This window comes from Sciurus carolinensis, chromosome 8 (assembly GCF_902686445.1).
Source record: "Sciurus carolinensis chromosome 8, mSciCar1.2, whole genome shotgun sequence".
Classification (NCBI taxonomy): Eukaryota; Metazoa; Chordata; class Mammalia; order Rodentia; family Sciuridae; genus Sciurus; species Sciurus carolinensis.
This window is the reverse complement of record NC_062220.1, coordinates 28,602,025-28,620,617: the sequence shown is the minus strand read 5'-3', so window position 1 is coordinate 28,620,617 and position 18,593 is coordinate 28,602,025. Positions and strand designations below refer to the sequence as shown.

General features: G+C 32.6%; 1 protein-coding gene across 9 annotated transcripts in view; it reads right to left on the bottom strand.

The window, feature by feature from the left end:
* Positions 1–18,593, bottom strand: part of Pot1 (protection of telomeres 1) — a 114,859-nt gene that overhangs the window by 57,671 nt on the left and 38,595 nt on the right. For all 9 annotated transcript variants that reach the window (XR_007109870.1, XM_047561781.1, XM_047561783.1 and 6 more), the window contains one exon: positions 1,200–1,330. Coding sequence is in view for 8 of the 9 variants with exons in the window: in XM_047561781.1 (XP_047417737.1) it covers positions 1,200–1,330 (131 nt within the window). In the remaining variant the exon portion in view is untranslated. The remainder of the gene's footprint in view (positions 1–1,199; positions 1,331–18,593) is intronic.

The window sequence follows — 18,593 nt, the reverse complement described above, 5'->3', positions numbered from 1 at the left end:
GGGAAAAGGTACTCACAATCCATATATTTGACTAAAAAGATCTGTAGCCTAAATACACAAAGAACTTCCACAAATAAGAAAGGGGAACAAAAATCCCATAAAAAAGAAACAAAATACTTAAAAAATGGTTATTTTATACTTTGGTAGATAAATAAATTTGAAATGTTCTCAACTTCACAAATATTCACAAAAATTCAAGTTAAAACCATGAGATACTAATATAAACCCAAGTACATTAAAAATGGAAAATACCAAGTGTTTGTGAAAAACAGAACAACTAGAATTTTCCTATATTGTTAGTGGGAATGTAAAGTGGTAGCAATCACTTTGAAAAACTTAAGGTGAACATAAGTACATCTTAAGGACCCAGCAACCACACTTGCTAGTATATACATAACTAAAATATATGTGTGTATATGGGTATGTACTTGAATATATATTCATATTCACTAAAAGATGTACTAGATAGTTCATTACAATATTTATAATATCCACAATCTGGAAATTACCTAAGTGTTTAAAAACAACAGAATGAATATATAAATTGTGATGCATTAGCAATGAAAATAACCAAAACATGTAAGCAATATGGATGAAACAACAAGCACAGGCCAGACATTTAAAACAGAAAACCAAAACCATTCAGTGTCTAACTATATTATAAAGGGAATATAAAGAAAAAACATAGATAAAACTGGTATCATGTTAGAAATCATAGCATTGACCCAGGCCTGGTGGCATATGCCTACAATCCCAGCTATGAGGAGGTTGAAAAAAAGGACTGCCTAAGCCTAGGAGTTTGAGGCTAGCCTGGGCAACATAGCAAGAGCCCTGTCTTAAAAATTAAGTAAATAAATTAAAAAAGAACTTTTGAGATTGTTTACTCCTATCCTCTATCAAATGCAACATGGAAAGACTTCATAGCATTAATCTATATTTGGAAGTAAGAACACAGAATAAGCTTAGTGTAGATCAGAGCATCTGATACATTTCTGAGGAAGAACAGGAAACTTATTTAAATGAAGTGGTATCCTGCTATAAATTACTTGAAGTTGGAAACTATTACTTTTCTTCTTATCTTCTGAAATACCTGATGTCATGCTCTAACAAAGCAACTATATAAATGGTGCTAACAAGCTTCAGTGAACAACAGAGTTGTCTTCAAAAGAATGTTAAGTTATAGAAAGTATGAATTATACCTTAAGCCTGTGAAAGCGAACAATGTCTCCAATTTTATAAATTATTGGAAGGGCTTCATAGTTTCCACTAAAAAACAGGCAAGTTAACTTTACATTTGTCTGGTCCACAATTGTTACCACTGAACAATAATCTGGAAAACACAAAAATATTTAACCTAACTTAGTATTTCAAAGCATTTGACTAAATAAGAACATGCTTACTTCAAAATGCCAAAAAAAAAAAAAACTTTATTCTTCAACTTTTTTTTTTTTAAAAAGATGAAAAACAAAGACATTTTCTTGGTTCTCAATATGCCCTGCCAAATTAATCTGTAAAAGTGTTCCACAAAAAGTACTCTCTTAAAAATTACTTTAGTAAAACAAAAATAAAGACTCAATTTTTCTGGAAAGGTAGTAACTTCTTTTATAACTTCAAAGTTTAGAAATCATAAAGTTGGTGAACTTACCCAAATAAACAAAGAATTATTCATAAGGTAAGCATATGTAAATTTAGAATAAAAAGACTATATTTGCACCAAATATTATGAAGGCATATTGTAACTACATAAAGATGCTATATATGAGCACAGTGCTGGGGATCAAACCCATGGCCTCATCCATGCTAGGGAATCATTCTACCACTGAGCTATATCCCTGGCCCCCCAATTTTTTAAAAACTTAGATTTTTACAGTAAGTGTATTTAAAAAATGAACAATTCATAGAAAATAGTTTTGACAACAGAGAAGTAAAGATATACCTGACAGAGATGGGAGGAGTATGGGTACTGAAGAGCAATAACAATGAGAAAAACCAAAGAACAAGGAATGAAAGATAAGCATATTATTTAAAATCAAAGCTCTGATAAGGAAAAAGTGAATAATAAATATCCAGAAGGAATAACATTTTCCAGAGTAAAAGGATTTCAATAATTTAAAAGCATTTTCCTCCTGATAATACTAATTACTTGATAAATTACACTACATAGTCATAATTTAAAAATCATTTCTCTCCCATGCCTATATCCTACAGACTCAGGTGGCTGAGGCAAGAGGATCACGAGTTCAAAGCCAGCCTCGGCAACTTGGTGAGGCCCTAAACAACTCAGTGAGACCCTGTCTCTAAATAAAATACAAAAAAAGGCTGGGAATGTAGCTCAGTGGTTGAGTGCTCTGGGTTCAATTCAATCCCCAGTACCCCCCCCAAAAAAAAAAAATTTCTCAACTGGTAAGTAAATCCTAGGTAGAAACAAGCATAGCAAGAGCTCAACTTGGGTGGGTGGGAAGCAAATGTAAAGCTAAAAAGCATCGGTCAGTACTCTTACCAGAAATCTAGAGCTTTGGAAATTATAGATCAAGTCTGAAAAAGAAGCGTATCTTGACCTACTGCAAGGTGAAAGTTGAAACAGATATCAGAATAAATTAGTTAGCATAAAAGACAGAGACGGGGAAAGAAAACCACCTGTCAATATAGGAAAATAATAAGAAAATTTATCCAAATATGCAATGGTTTGGGAATGAAAAAAAAAAAAAGCTAAAGGAACTAGGATACAGTAGTAATTTCAAAGAGAAAATTAATTTTAGAGCATTATTAGTTTTTAAGGATAAAAATACTTATCACTTTTATATTTGTAACTCACCTAATTTCTATTATGTACATTAAAAATTTTATCAGAAAACAAATTCCTCTATATATAATTCAGTCACTGTTCTCCCATACACCATATCACTAATATTGTCTCACATTCAACAGATACACTTTAATAGAGGATTTTTGGTAAGAGCTTCCAGTGCTTTTTTAAGTACTACACCGGTTGTTACCTTTGCAACTGCACTGCACACACACGTTACCATGCTGCCACCTGAGCTGTGTTATAACTAAGACTGAATAATACCTCCGTAGTTTTGGTCCCTTTTTCTACAACAGTGATACAAGTAACCAATTTCATAGTGAAATGCATGTCTCATTTGCCAGAAAGATCATACTTTGAATAAAACACCAATAGTTTGAAGGTTTTAAGTTCCTTAATATTTTATGACAGATAAAACATAAGGGCAGAGATCACTATTCTAACAAAATCCGGCATAACTCATCGTACACATCATTAAACTTAGTCCTTTCACATTTTTGTTTCTTGGCAGCCTTTATAAATCATGTGGCTGATTCACTTGTAACAGAATAAAAAAACTTGCATTTCATTTTGTACCAGAGAACTATTTACTACTTGTATTTATGTCATTTTATGCTGCAGCAACTCTACATTACTCTTCTCACTTTAAATGCTTTGAAATGAACCATTTTGTACACTGGGGGTATAATGCAAGAGCAAAACTGCGAATTCATGGCATATATATATTGAATTTCAGTGTTAGCCAAGATGAACAAAGTCCAGTCCTTGGAGTACTAAGATGAAGGATGCAGTAATTAGGGGCAGGTGGGGAGTACTGGGATTTTGATTTTTTAAAAATTAGGTTTAATTTAAATTTTAAAATTGAAAAGTTTTAACACAGCATCACCACCATCACCAGGGGAATGCCAACCTTCAAAAGATGAGTTCATAGATTGAAGACTCTAGGTAATATTTTGGTAAACACTGATGTAGGCCCATTTTGGTAAACACTGATGTAGGAGTCTTTACAGGGTCATCACTAGCTTTGTAGTCCTTTGCGCAAAACTGAATAGATTCTCCTTTCTCAAAAGTACTGTAGATTCTAATCAATTTTACAAAGAAACTTTATTGAGACCATGAAAGCAGTAGCTTTGGTTAGTCACACATATGTACTCCAATTCTGATCTCCCATGTACATCCAGAAACTGGGATAAAATGCACACATTCCTTCCTTATCACCACTCCCCAGAAGTGACCATGCTAGGTTCAGAGTTTGTGTGGGATTGGACAGCCAAGAGAGAAACAACCTCAGAGGATGCCCAACTGGGAGTGTTGTCTGTATGCTCAAAAATCGGTGTAAACAGGATAGCTGAGGATCTGATATAGGTTTATGCAAGAGAGGGCATTCCTCAGTTCATCATCTTAGCTGTAAAGCCTGAAATCTCTTCCATGTGATCTCACCTAAACAACTCTATTACCTGAATGAAATATGCATCTTTACCAACAGCAGGCTAAGTCCATGTTCCTAACTTTCACTTGACCCATGTTTTCTCCTTTGGAAGTACTACACCTGTGACTTTTGGCAAGTGTAAACCAAAGAGACTCACCATGTGCTCAAGGAAGAGAGGGAAGAGAGCAAACAAGAAGGGAAGGAAGGAAAAAATATTTCTACAGAGCAAGAGCTTCCTTGAAAGCAAAAACTATAAATATATATATATATATATATATATATATATATGAATGCATACATATATATGTGTGTATGCATACACACACCCAAAGTGGTAAATAAGAATGTAGGCATGATCTTCTTAATTCAGTAAAAGGGGTGGAATAAAGTAGATGCTATGCAACAGTTGAATCACCTGACAAACCTATTATAAGAAAATAGCTTCCCTTGCAGTTTGCACAAATCTGCCTAAAATGTAAATGTCCTTCGGGATTTCCCTCCATTATCCTACAACATTAAATTCTTGGTTATGGTTAATATTTTGTACTTCAGTAGTGATAATAGCTTAGCTTATTCTTTACTCTTTTCCAGACCCCAGTGTCTTTTTAAAAATTTTGTACATAAGCAAAGTGAATAGCAGATTCACACTTTACTTTATGTCACATATAAACAAAGTTCAGTGAGAGTACTAAATGAGTGAGACATGGTCCTTCCTCCCATGAAGTTTACTTTATTGATTTCCTTGTATCAGTTTATAATTTTATAAACTGATATTATCATATTAGCTAATGCAAAATTTTATGCCTCTATTTGCTAGTGAAGAGTTCACATTCCCTAAATAGGTAATGACTCATCATGGTAAAGGCAGAATTAATGACATACATGACATTTTCCAGAAAAAAGGGAAACTGACATTTAAACTTGGCACAGGTGAACAGTCAGTATTAAGATAGTCCTAGAGTCTTGCTGAGCATTATTTTAAATATTCACATTTTAGAAAAGTGGTAAAAACAAAAGTATTTATAAATTTCAGACACATCCTTGTAATTCAAAATGTCAGGCAGTGCAGATCTCAAATTAAATTTCTAGAAAAGATTCAAGTTTAACCAAAGGGTAGAAATTAAGTCTATAAAGGGAAGTTAACTATTATTAATAATTGATTATTTTTGTCATGTTTTGTAACTAATACTTGTCAATATTCCAATTTACAGAAGTTGAACAAAGCATTCTACTACTACTCAGAAAGAAAACCAACTGAAGATATACTATTTCTGTTAACAAATTACTTTATTCCTAGATCTTCAATTAATAGTCAACATTTATTGAGGGATTACTATATGCCAGGCAATATGGCAAGCTCGCTCTCTCTCACTCTCTCTCTCTCTGCATATTGTGTATATTATATATATACATTATATATACACAATATATATACAATATACACACAAGTTTATGTTTATATATATATATAAAGGAGATATATATATATATATATATATACATATATATATATATCCTTAATTTTTTTTTTTTTGTCTTCTGGAAACTTATTATTTTACCTATCACATACAGATTTGTTATTTACCTGGAATTAGTTTTCATGTCTGGTAGGAGATAGGGATTTGGTTTCACTTATTCCAAATGGTCATAATTGAATTCTTACATAGTTTAAGAATTGCTTCTAGCTTTAAAACAAGGCAACTTCTTAAAAAGTTTAGTCAAGGTATCCAAGTTCTAACACCTTGTAAGTCACAAAGCTGGGATGCAAACTTAGCATGTTTGGATCATATATTTCCATGTTGCATGCTTTTAAAAACCTGAACAGTAACACCCAAAACATAAAATATTACACTTAAAATTGTGATGAAGGCTTCCTTATTCTCATTACATAAAATCAAGCTGTATCTGAATTATATTTGCAGTCTTTACAATTTCATGCATTATCTTGAAATAGGTCATTTCTGAAGAATTAACACATTATAATGAAAAAAATACAGAAATTTACTCCACAGAAACAGACCCCAAGGACATTATCATGGATTTTATTATTGTATGCCATTCCTATGAAACTTATCATATGTGCTATTTTTGCATTCTTAGTGATAGATAAGATTTGTTTATGATTCATAAACTGAATGAATAAAATAAGAGTTTTTTAAAAAAGGAGTCTCTCCTCAGGCATTTGAAAAAAGTTAAATACTAATGAAAAGACAATCAAAGATTTATGTTTAAGTGAGACCACTTAAAGAGGAGTCTACTGAATCTGAGTGGTAAGAAAAAAGAGACGGGAGAATGGGGTAGGAACAAGCCCAACTATGGCCCAAGGGGCAAATCTTGCCTACTGTTTATTCGTTACCTTTGCAAAGCATTCAACTTAGTTTTTATAAAGATGGTGTTTTCACACTGATATATATAGTTAATTAAGTTATTTAATTCAAATAACAAGTAAAATAAGTATCAGAGACGTGGGAACAAAACAAAATGTCAGAATACAATTCTTGTAAAAAAAGAACTTCACTTGTGGGAGTAGACGTGTGCAGGTGCACTGATCAACTCCACTCTAGAGAGTTCAGGATGACAAAGCATCAGTTACATGGTTTTACAGATAAGAAGATGATGGACAGGAGTTAGGAATTTGTTATTTAAATAATTTAGCTATGTGCAGATGCCAAACGTGACACTAAAATAATATATGTAATACAAATGGAATGAGAAAGAAAATACAAGACTTCTGAAGAATATCAAAGGGAAAGTGGACACCTTTTAATCAGAAAACATAGAAAGATAGGCTTCTAGATTTAGTAACAAGTCTTCTCAGTTCACAGCACTTATAACACACTGCAGTTGATTAATCAACTTATGTCTTAACCTACAGCAAGTATATGGCACTTGTAATAATTCATCCCCCCTGAAGCCAGTGGCAAACAGTCTCAATTTTCTTATCTGAAAAAAATGGGGTAAGTAATAATATTCACCTTAATGAACTGTTAGAATTAAACAAGTGATTACTTGTGCAGTGCTTAGAATAGTGCCTAGCATGGTAAAATGCTCTGCAAGTGCTGAGTGGTAGTAGCAGGAAAAGACTGACGGTAGTTCTTCTAATACTCACAACAACAGCCTTCTCTAATAAACCTACATGTGATCTTAGAATCTGTCTGAAGAAAATATATAGTATCTAAAAATGCTTTGCCAAGATATGGTGCCAACCTGATTAAATTTGGCAAATGAAATGGAAAGTATAGATTCAAAGGGTTACAAACAAATTTAGATTTGAATTTCTACTGGATTCTCAATTAGTTACTATTAAATATGGTTTCTTTCCAGAGTTATCTTTCCAGAATCCTGTAGTTAACAAGAGCATCTCATCCTGAAAAGAAAATTCACTTGGGACCCAAGAGTTTCTGAAAAGATGGAAAAGTGGAAAATAACCATTAACCCGCCCTACCTTAATCTTAAAATTAAACCACCAAACAGACAAAATAAGACAATTCTCATAGAGCAAAGGAGTAATCAAGGGCCAAAAAGATCTAATATCTAGCTTAAGATTTAGGATAAAGAAGCTCACCAAATGTTACTAGCAAGGCAAAAAATGCTAAAATAGATTTTTTAATTGCTCCATGGAAATGTTTTATTCAAAAAACAAATCAACCCCACAACTTTCAATAATGAATCCACACAGTAATACAAGTATTTATTTTCCATATGACTTATTTTCACTCTTTCTTAAATGAAGATACAAACTAAAGGTAATTTAGGTCTTTCTTTATAGTTAACATCACCAGGGAAAGTTGGTAAAGAACTTTAACAAATCAGTATTTTTACTTTACCTAAATATAGCCTCCAAAATATATGTGTTTAAACTGTTGAGAGAATATTGACTTTAATGCTTTAGTGATACTTTACAATTAAATTGCTGATAAAGTATTTAACTGGTTTAACACTTTGGTGATACTTCCCATAACTTGATATAAATCTAAAAAGATAACAAATGACAAATTAAGCACTTTATTCTGCAATCTTGAGCAATTCACCTAATTTCCTCAGCTTGATTAAGTGTAAATTGCCTTGGAATTTTCTTATAAGGAAAAGTTAGTACTTCATCTAAGCAAGGTCTTTAATCAAAGAAGCATGCATGCATAAATTATATAATCTGCAAAAAATTTCTCCATGAAAGCTGCTTCATCTCCTTTTTATCTACTTCGGTACTGCTGTTTTTAAACCAATCAATATTTCAGCAACACTCTTCCATTTGTATAGAAGTATCTTATGGAAATATTTAAGTACAAGCTATGAAGGTAAATCACTCAATCAAGGCCACATAATATACTACAATCTTATTTCTTTTCTAAGGAAACTTGTGTAATAAGAGCACTTCTTTATTATGTGGTGTGAAGTTACATGATTTCCCTTCATATTTATTATACTGTAAAAGAGCACTGAAGGTGGGAAAGCAAATAGTAGGATATCTAGTATATTATAACATACAGTGATATATCATAAATACTATGCATACTATATATTATATATGACATATTATATATACTATATAATACATAGTGACAGATTAGATAGGTGGCAGAACTTTTTTTTAATTGACATTTCAATTATAACTTGGGAGACAGCAAATATAAACACATGCTCTACCATCTAAATTCATTTTATATGGAGAGGAACAGCAGTTTAGTAGATTAGACAAAGTGGAATGAAGGGAATGGAGGGGGTAAAGGAACAGAAAGAAGAGTGGAATGATTCTGACATACCTTTCCTATATACATATATGAATACACCACAGTGAATCTCTACATCATGTACAACCACAAGGCTGGGATCCTAATTAGAATAAGTTGTACTCCATGTTTGTATGAATAAGTGTAATTATACTCTATTGTCATGTATAACAAAAATAAAATTTTTAAATTAAAAAAATAAAAAGTAAATAAATAAATACATTTTAAACTGGATGAAAATAACAGACATAAACAAAGTCAGCAAACTATGACCCGTGGGGCAGCTGCCTGTTTTTACATAAAGCTTTACTACAATACATTCATTTACATGGTGCCTACAATTGATTTTAGGTTGCATGGCATTTTGGGGGGGGGGGTTGCAATGTCCATCATTAAACTAATCTGGGGGTCATAAAGCACCAGACAGAAAATATGTTTGGCTTTACAAGACACAGTTTCTACAACAAAACTGAAAAATTCCAAGTTGATCCACTGTAAATCTGAAAGTTGAATTGATACGTGCATGCTTCAACAATGGATTGATCTTGAAAAAAATCAGGCCATGTGAAAGAAGCCAGGTACTAATGCCACATATTAAATGATAAATTTATAAGGAATATCAAGAATAGGCATATCCTAGTCTTCTTAACCTCTAGAATGATAACAAATATATTTCTCTTGTGTATTAGCTGCCCAGTGTATATTTTGCTCCAGCAGCCCAAACAGAATCAGATGTATATAGCATTTTTAACTTCTAATAAAAATGCTCCTGTTACAAGAAATATACGTGGTTCTCTCCTAACAAGCGTTCAACTTAAAAATTTTTAAATTTATCATGATACAAAGAGATACACATTCAATAGAACCCATTCATCAAATTTTGTCTTTTGCTACGTTAGTGCTATCTTCCCTGATACTCTTTCATGATGCTCAACATTGGTAGTCAGTTGCAACTCACAATCACAAAAATACTTTTTAAAAAATCTGTACTGAATATATGCAGACATTTTTTGTTGTTATTCCCAGATCAATGCCGTATAACACCTATTTACATTGCATTTATGTTATATTAGATATTAGTAATCTAGAGATAACTAAAAGGAAGGATATATGTAGGTATGCAGTACTTCATCATTTTATATAAGGAACTTGATCATCTGCCAATTTTGGTATCCTTGTAGGTTCTGGAACCAATGCCCCATGGAGATATATATATATATATATATAGTGTGTGTGTGTGTGTGTGTGTGTGTGTATGAATTTGTCCTTTGGTATATCGTATACATAATTTCTCTAAGAAGTTGAACTATCCTAAATTTAGAGAAGAAATAAATCAGAACCTAGGGGTTGAGTTTTATATAAAATCCAATCTGGTTTTAAATATATTAAATTCCATATACCAGCATATGAATGGTAAAAACATTCAATATATTCCTGCAAGCCACAAAAATTCACTCAAGTAATAAATAAGGAAAAAAGAAAAACCCTGAAATTCACAAGTAGATTATATAATTACAAAGAAAATCAAGACTGAAATAAAAGAATCCTAACAACTTCAACACCCCCCAAAAGTTCCCATACAAATTGCAGCAAAAACTCTGGCCAATGTCAAAAAAATTGATCAACATCTGAGAGGTTGTCTTTTTTAACTGACAAATTATCATAGGTCACATACTGGGATCAGAAAATGCATCTCAGTCCCTACAGATCAGTACACACATGTAAGTGATCTATATATCACATTATCTAGTAAGTGATTTTGAAACAACAGATCGATTACCAACAAAACATCATATCATCAGATCTTGGATGGCTTTGGTCTTTCCAAAGAAACAGGTGTGTGGAGGGGAGACTACTCCATAGTACTTTATCTGTATTTTGAAAATTACCAGCAGAAAAACTGAAATGCATGCAGTAACTGGGAAAAGCATCTAACAAATATGACAGAAGAGAGATTAATATCATTAATACATAAGAAGCTCCAGAAATAACAGAAAGAAACAAATCAAAAAATAAGATAGAGAAGATATTTTTAATGTCTTGACCAATGATATAGAAAGTGTATGTGTTGGGGAGATAGTATACTCAAGTAAAAGGAGCTCTCGAAAATGCAGATGGATGTAAAAACAATTCTTAATTTTAAGGTTCCAAAGTTCTAATTCACGCTATGAGAGCTCTATCATATAAAGTATTTGGTTGCATACATAACAAATATAATCTGAATAAATCAGTTTATCACATTTTTAAAAAAATCTAGAAAACCATAAATTAAATATAAAAATAATTTTACTTTGATCTCAGGCTCTTAATAATGATCCCTAAGACTGCCACAACAGCATAAAATTATGTTTCAATATAATATTGATATTTTACTGTTTCAAATTATATTTGTCAACTTCCTCAGCATTTGACTTCTGTAATTGAAATATTCTCTCTTTTATTACAGAATTCTGATAACTACTGCTGCTATCTACAAAATTTGGAATGCTGTCTTCTTCTTCCTCATCTATCAAAATTCAATTTACCCTTGAAAGTTCAAATAAAATATTAAATCCAGATCTTAGAAGCCTCTCCCCTGTTCACTGCCAGAGTCCTTTATTTTTCCTTTAGTTATACAGCATACAATTAAATATGCCTCATATTAGCTAACTGATCACATTTATGCCTTCCTTGAAAACTCAGTCTCTACTGCTTTATCACTGTGGACAACTAAGTCTAACCCAAAGCTACGAGCAAGAAAAAAAAAAAAGAAAAATTTTAACTGAGTGAATAAAAGAATGCATTACAAGTTTTAAGACAGATTGAGAAAAATGTATTAACTTTTATGGTTCATTAATACCAGATCTTCAACTACACTACAAAGCAATAGTAACAAAAATGGCATGGTATTGGCACCAAAATACACAGGCAGATCAACGGTACAGAATAGAGGACACAGACACAAATCCAAATAAATACAATTTTCTCATACTAGACAAAGGGGCCAAAAATATGCAATGGAGAAAAGATAGTATCTTCAACAAATGGTGCTGGGAAAACTGGAAATCCATATGCAACAGAATGAACCTAAACCCCTATCTCTCACCCTGCACAAAACTCAACTCAAAAGGGATCAAGGACCTCGGAATCAGACCAGAGACGCTGCATCTTATAGAAGAAAGAGTAGGTCCAAATCTTCAACATGTCGCCTCAGGTCAGATTTCCTTAACAGGACTCCCATAGCACAAGAAATAAAAGCAAGAATCAATAACTGGGATAGATTCAAACTAAAAAGCTTTCTCTCAGCAAAGGAAACTATCAGCAATGTGAAGAGAGAACCTACAGAGTAGGAGAAAATCTTTGCCACTCATACTTCAAATAGAGCACTAATCTCCAGAATCTATTAAGAATACAAATAATCCAATCAACAAATGGGCTAAGGAAATGAACAGACACTTCACTGAACTTCTTCAATGAAGAAGAAGTTCTACAAGCAATCAACAGACATATAAAAAAATGTTCAACTTCTCTAGTAATAAGAGAAATGCAAATCAAAAAACTACCCTAAGATTCCATCTCACCCCAATTAGAATGGCAATTATCAAGAATACAAGCAACAATAGGTGTTGGCGAGGATGTGAGGGAAAAGGTACACTCATACATTGCTGGTGGGGTTGCAAATTAGTGCAGCCAATCTGGAAAGCAGTATGGAGATTCCTCAGAAAGTTTGGAATGGAACCACCATTTGACCCAGGTATCCCACTCCTTGGCCTATACACAAAGACTTAAAATCAGCATACTACAAAGATGCAGCCACATCAATGTTCATAGCTGCTCAATTTACAATAGCCAGATTGTGGAACCAACCTAGATGCCCTTCAATTGATGAATGGATAAAGAAACTATGGTATATTTATACAATGGAATATTACTCAGTCATAAAGAATAATAAAATTATGGCATTTGCAGGCATATGGATGAAACTGGAGATTATCATGCTAAGTGAGATAAGTCAATCTCAAAAAACCAAAGGAAGAATGATCTCGCTGATAAGCGGATGATGACACATAATGGGGGGGCAAGAATGGAGGTAGGACTGTATAGACGGAAAAGAGGGGTGGGAGGGGTTGGGGGGAAGGGAAAAAATAACAGAATGAATCAAGCAATATTACCCTATGTAAATGTATGATTACACAAATGGTATGCCTTTACTTCATGTACAGAGAAACAACATGTATCCCATTTGTTTACAATAAAAATAAATTAAAAAAAAACAATTCAAATTATAAACTAACAAAATATAGGGGTAATTCTCTAAATTAACATGTTATTAAATTTGCTAAAGGAAAAGGTCATAAAATACAAATGCTAGAATATTCACAGAAAGACAGATGAAAGCCTCAGCTTCATTCAAGTCATTCCTGCGTGTAAGTAACAATACAAAGGTTATGGAAAGAAAATCGTTTTTCCCCATCTCCATTCTGTAGGTAGAAATGGACAGACTAACTGCAAAACAGAATGAGGCACATGAAGAAGACAAGCTTAGCTCAACCTTCCAGGTTCTAAAAGAGATAACTGATGACTATCCTTGGCCTGGATGCCTTCCATTTCTGAAAGATTGTCAAGTACCTGTGAACCTCATTCACCTAGAATAAGGTGATATTCACCTTATTCACCTAGAAATAATGCAGTAATTCATTTTAGCTCTTGGAAAATGGAAAACTCAGTACCTGCCTGATTCAAAAACTCCACTTTAAAATAGATAAGTTGTCACTCAACTTTAAAATATACATTCAAAAAGCACAGAATAAGATACAAAATTCTGATAGAAAATCACTACTACAAAATCTCCAAAGTCCTAAGAAGAAAGCAATGATCCTGTCTTCCTAAGATTGTATTTTACTCCCCATGAAGAGTCAATTTTGATGACATACAGATATGTTAATGTTAGCTGATTCTATACTCCTCAAAGTTTTTCTTAGTTCTCTTGGGTAAAAGTGTTAGTATCTATGGTCCTAAAAATAGGACTGATGGACTGATAGACTTCCACAAGAATAAAAGCCAATGACTGTTGATAACATTTGGGAAATGATGCATTTGCTTCCAGAAGGCGATAACTAGTAGGAGTAAGAAAGCATTTTATAGGTCATATGCAATTATTAGTACTCAGAATGAGAAAGAGGTCTTCAAAAAAAATTTTAGTCAAGAAGAATGCCAAATCATACCTGACTCCACTACAATAGATTTAACATTTATAAAATGAATTTTAGTGAAAAAAATTGTAGGTAATGATACATCAAAGAACATAAACTCTTCCCCATCTAAATTTGAGTCACATGAAGGTGTTGTATGTACATCTGGATGTTATTGAGATTGTGGCTCTGCATTTGTGAAATAATATTACTTTATGTAGTATTCTTAAAAGGCACAGATGTGCACTGCTCCTATATATTTCTTTTAGTACTTTTTTTTCTGGTAATGTTAATGAAGCTGATCCTCTCCTGAACACAAATATGAATGACATTTGTCTGACTCTCCTATAGCACTTACTCCTGTTGAAGGATGAGTTCTGTCAACAGAAATAAAAATGTTAACTATAACTAAAACTTCAAGATGGATAATTTAAACCTTTACTCTCTTGCTAGTATTTAAGACATCTTGCTATGTCTGAAGGATTTTAAAGTTTCAAAGACTGCTAAAATAAAACTGATGACATTTATTTTAATTTAGTATTTCAGAAGAAACATATTACCTCTGCAATAACAGATGGTTCTTTACTAGCCACAAATGTTTACTAAGGGACTGAATTCCTTAGTTAACACATCTTAGGAAACATACCTCAGCTAAACATATCTGATAAAGATGTAAAATGCATACACATATATAATAAATATTATAGTTACATGTCGCTTTCACTTTTATGTATGATTTAATAACATTATCAGAAGAAATTATGACTATACTCTCTAATAAATAAAAATTAAGAGTTATTAGTGTTTTTAAACCAGCTATCATTTTATTTTATATTATCATTTTTAGGTTATTTTCTAAAAAGATGTATTTGGTGAACAATTTATTACCAAAGTTTTAAGAATTAACATCACACCAATGCAAAGACGTTTTAAAATGGTATCTTCTAACACCACAGATGGACATTATTAACAGTAATCTATCTCTTTTCTAGGCTTACCAAGTCAATCAAAATCAACTAGTAAGCCAGACATGCTGGCATACTCCTGTAATCCCACTGGCTCAGGAGGCTGAGGCAGGAGAATTATGAGTTCAAAGCCAGCCTCAGCGAAATCAAGGTGCTAAGCAACTCAGTGAGATCCTGTCTCTAAATAAAATACTAAATAGGACTTGGGATGTGTCTTAGTGGTCTAGTGTCCCTGAGTTCAATCCCTGGTATCCCCTTCATGCCCTCCCCCAAAAAAATCAACCCGTAAAACTGACAATTTGGAAGAGGATCACAGTGATCACAACATTATATTTAATAATACCCAGAGGGGCACATGTAAAATTCAAGGAAAACTTTGTGAAAATAGACTACTAATTTTAAAGTATATGTATATACATTGAATGGGGTAGGGTCATGCAGACTTTGAGGAAAAATAAAGTTGGAATGAATATATTTGAAGCATGTTTGAACAATAAGTTCTCTGCTTCGACTTCTTTCCCCTAAAATACAAATCATAAAGATTTTTCCATAAAACCCTTAGCTTTCTTCAGACTTGATTTGAAGTCTATTTTAAACTTATTTCCAGATTTAAGTTTTTACAATGTCTTTTGTACAGTATAACTAATGTACAATGTCTTTTGTACATTAATAACAGCATATGCTGAGTACATGAAAATGAGATTTTTTTTCCCCAATCAACCCACTCAAGATTACACCAGAGAATCCTTGATAACATAATTTGCATATATTTATCCTTATAAATAAAATGGCTTTGTAATATGAACTCAATGAGAACATCTTTTTGTGTTCCCAGAATGACCTAGGGACCTAGTATACAATATATAGATAGTATTTCATCAACGACATTCAGTTTCATATTTTTAATGTCTCAGAAATATGGGTTCCTCTTAAAAAACACACCTATTTTAACTGGTAATATTATTTTCTTAATAAAACACAAAATCGTGCCATTAACAAATGATTGTGTTTTAGAATAGGTTAAATACAACATTAAATTTAGTTGAACTGGATTAAATAGGTGAACTTTGTTTTCTCCTGCTCCCTATTTATTATCTCACAATAATAATAATAAACAGAAATTCACAGTTTTTAATGTACTATTTTACATGTTTTTTGTTGATGCTACTGTTGTTGCTTAGGCCTTACATTATCATATAGGAATTTACTGATTATAACTTTTCGACTTAAGAATTACCTAAGTATGTGGATGAAAAATGATGTAGAGGTTTAATCTGTCTTCTAATTTCTTCATTTATTCTTGTCTTCAAAAGGGGTTGTAAGGGTAAAAAATAGAAAATGAGATCTAACCTTTTAACAATTTTTTCAGTGTTCAGTGTGATGTACTATAAAATCACAATATTGTATAAAAGGTCTCTAAAACTCCTTCAGCTTGCTAACTGAAGCTTTATACCCACTGAATAGCAACTCTACTTTCTCTCTCCTCTGCTACTGGCAACTACCATTTTACTTTCTATTTCTGAGTTTGATTACCTTAGATACCTCAAACAAAGAAAGGGAATCATACAGTATTCGTTTTTCTGTGACCGCCTTGTTTCAGTTGGCATATTACCCTTAAGGTTTACCTATGTTGTTGCATGACAGTATTTTTTTTTTTTAAAGCTGAACAATATTCCACTGTATGTAGCCAATCTTTGATGGATATTTAGATTGCTTTCATGATTTATCTACTGCAAATAATGAAGCAATGAAAACACATGGGAGTTCACATATCCCTTAGGAATTCTGATTTCAAATTTTCTGGATAAATAACTACAAATGGGATGGTGGATTATAAGGACAGTTCTATTTTTAAGAAAATTTGTTTTCTAGAATGCTTATACCATTTCACAGTCACACAATAGTATATAAGGACTTCAATTTCTCCAAACCCTCACAAACATTTGCTATTTTATTTTTTATGGAAATACTCAACTTTTAAAAATTTTTTTATTTGTTCTTTTTAGTTATACATGACAATAGAATATATTTTGACATATCATATACGTGAAGTAAAACTTACCATTTTTATGATTGTACATGAGGTGCAACTACACTGGTCATGTATTCATATACGAATATAGGAAAGTCATGTCCAATTAATTCTACTGTTTTTCTTATTCCCATTCCCCCTCCCTTCCCTTCATTCTCTTTTGTCTAATCTAGTGAAATTCTTCCCCATCACAACCACCACTTATTGTGAGATAATATTTGCATATCAGAGAGAACATGTAGCTTTTGGTTTTCTGGGATTGGCTTATTGCACTTGGACTCCAACTCCATCCATTTACCATAAAATGCCATAATTTTGTTCTTCTTAATAGCTGAGTAATATTCCATTGTGTATACATACATAATTCATTCATCTGTTGAAGGGCTTCTAGGTTGGTTCCACAGCTTAGTTATTGTGAACCAAGCTGCTATAAACAGTGATGTGGCTGTTTCACTATAGTATGCTGATTTTAAGTCCTTTAAATACATGCCCAAGAATAGGATAACGGGTCAAATGGTGGTTCCATTCCAAGTTTTCTAAGGAATCTTGGCATACTGCTTTCCAGAGTGGTTGTACCAATTTGCAGTCCCACCAGCAACATATGTGTACCTTTCCCCCATATCCTGGTCAACATTTATTGTTACTTGTATTCTTGAAAATTGCCATTCTGACGAGTGAGACAAAATCTCAGTGAAGTTTTAATTTGATTATCTCCAATTGCTAGTGATGTTGAACATTTCTTCTTCTGTGAAGTGCCTACTCAGTTCTTTTGCCCATTTACTGATTGGGTTATTTGCTTTTTGGTGTTAAGTTTTTTGAGTTCTTTACATATTCTGGCGATTAATGCTCCGAGGTAGAGTTGGCAAAGATTTCCTCCAAGAAAAAGGTAACTTAACAGGCACGAAGTGATATCTCTCTGTGGTTTTGATTTCCATTTTCCTGATGATTAGCGTCACTGAATATATTTTAATATACTGAATTGCTATCCAACTGCTTTCTTCAGAGAAATGTCTATTCAAGTCTGCAGCCTATTTTTTATATTAGTTTTTGATTGGTTGGTTTGTTTTTGCTGAGTTACGAGAGTTGCTTATACATTCTGGAGATCAGATACATCGTTTACATATATTTTCTCCTATAGATTGCCAATTCCTCTATAGTAACCTTCACTGAAAAGAATCTTCTTAATTTGATGTATTTCTGCTTGTCTATTTTTGGATTTGTTCCCTCTGCTTCTGGTGTTATATATAAGAAAACCATTTCCAGGGTCAATGTCAAGAAACCATGTTCCTGTGTTAGTACAGAAGTTTTACAGTTTCAAGTCGTATGTTAAAATCTTTAAATCACTTTGAGTTGATTTTTGTATAAGAGAATAAACTGATTTCATTATTTAAAACGTGGTTACCTGGTTTTCCCAGGACCATTTGTTAAAGAGACTATCCTTCCCTTAGTGTATATTCTTGGCA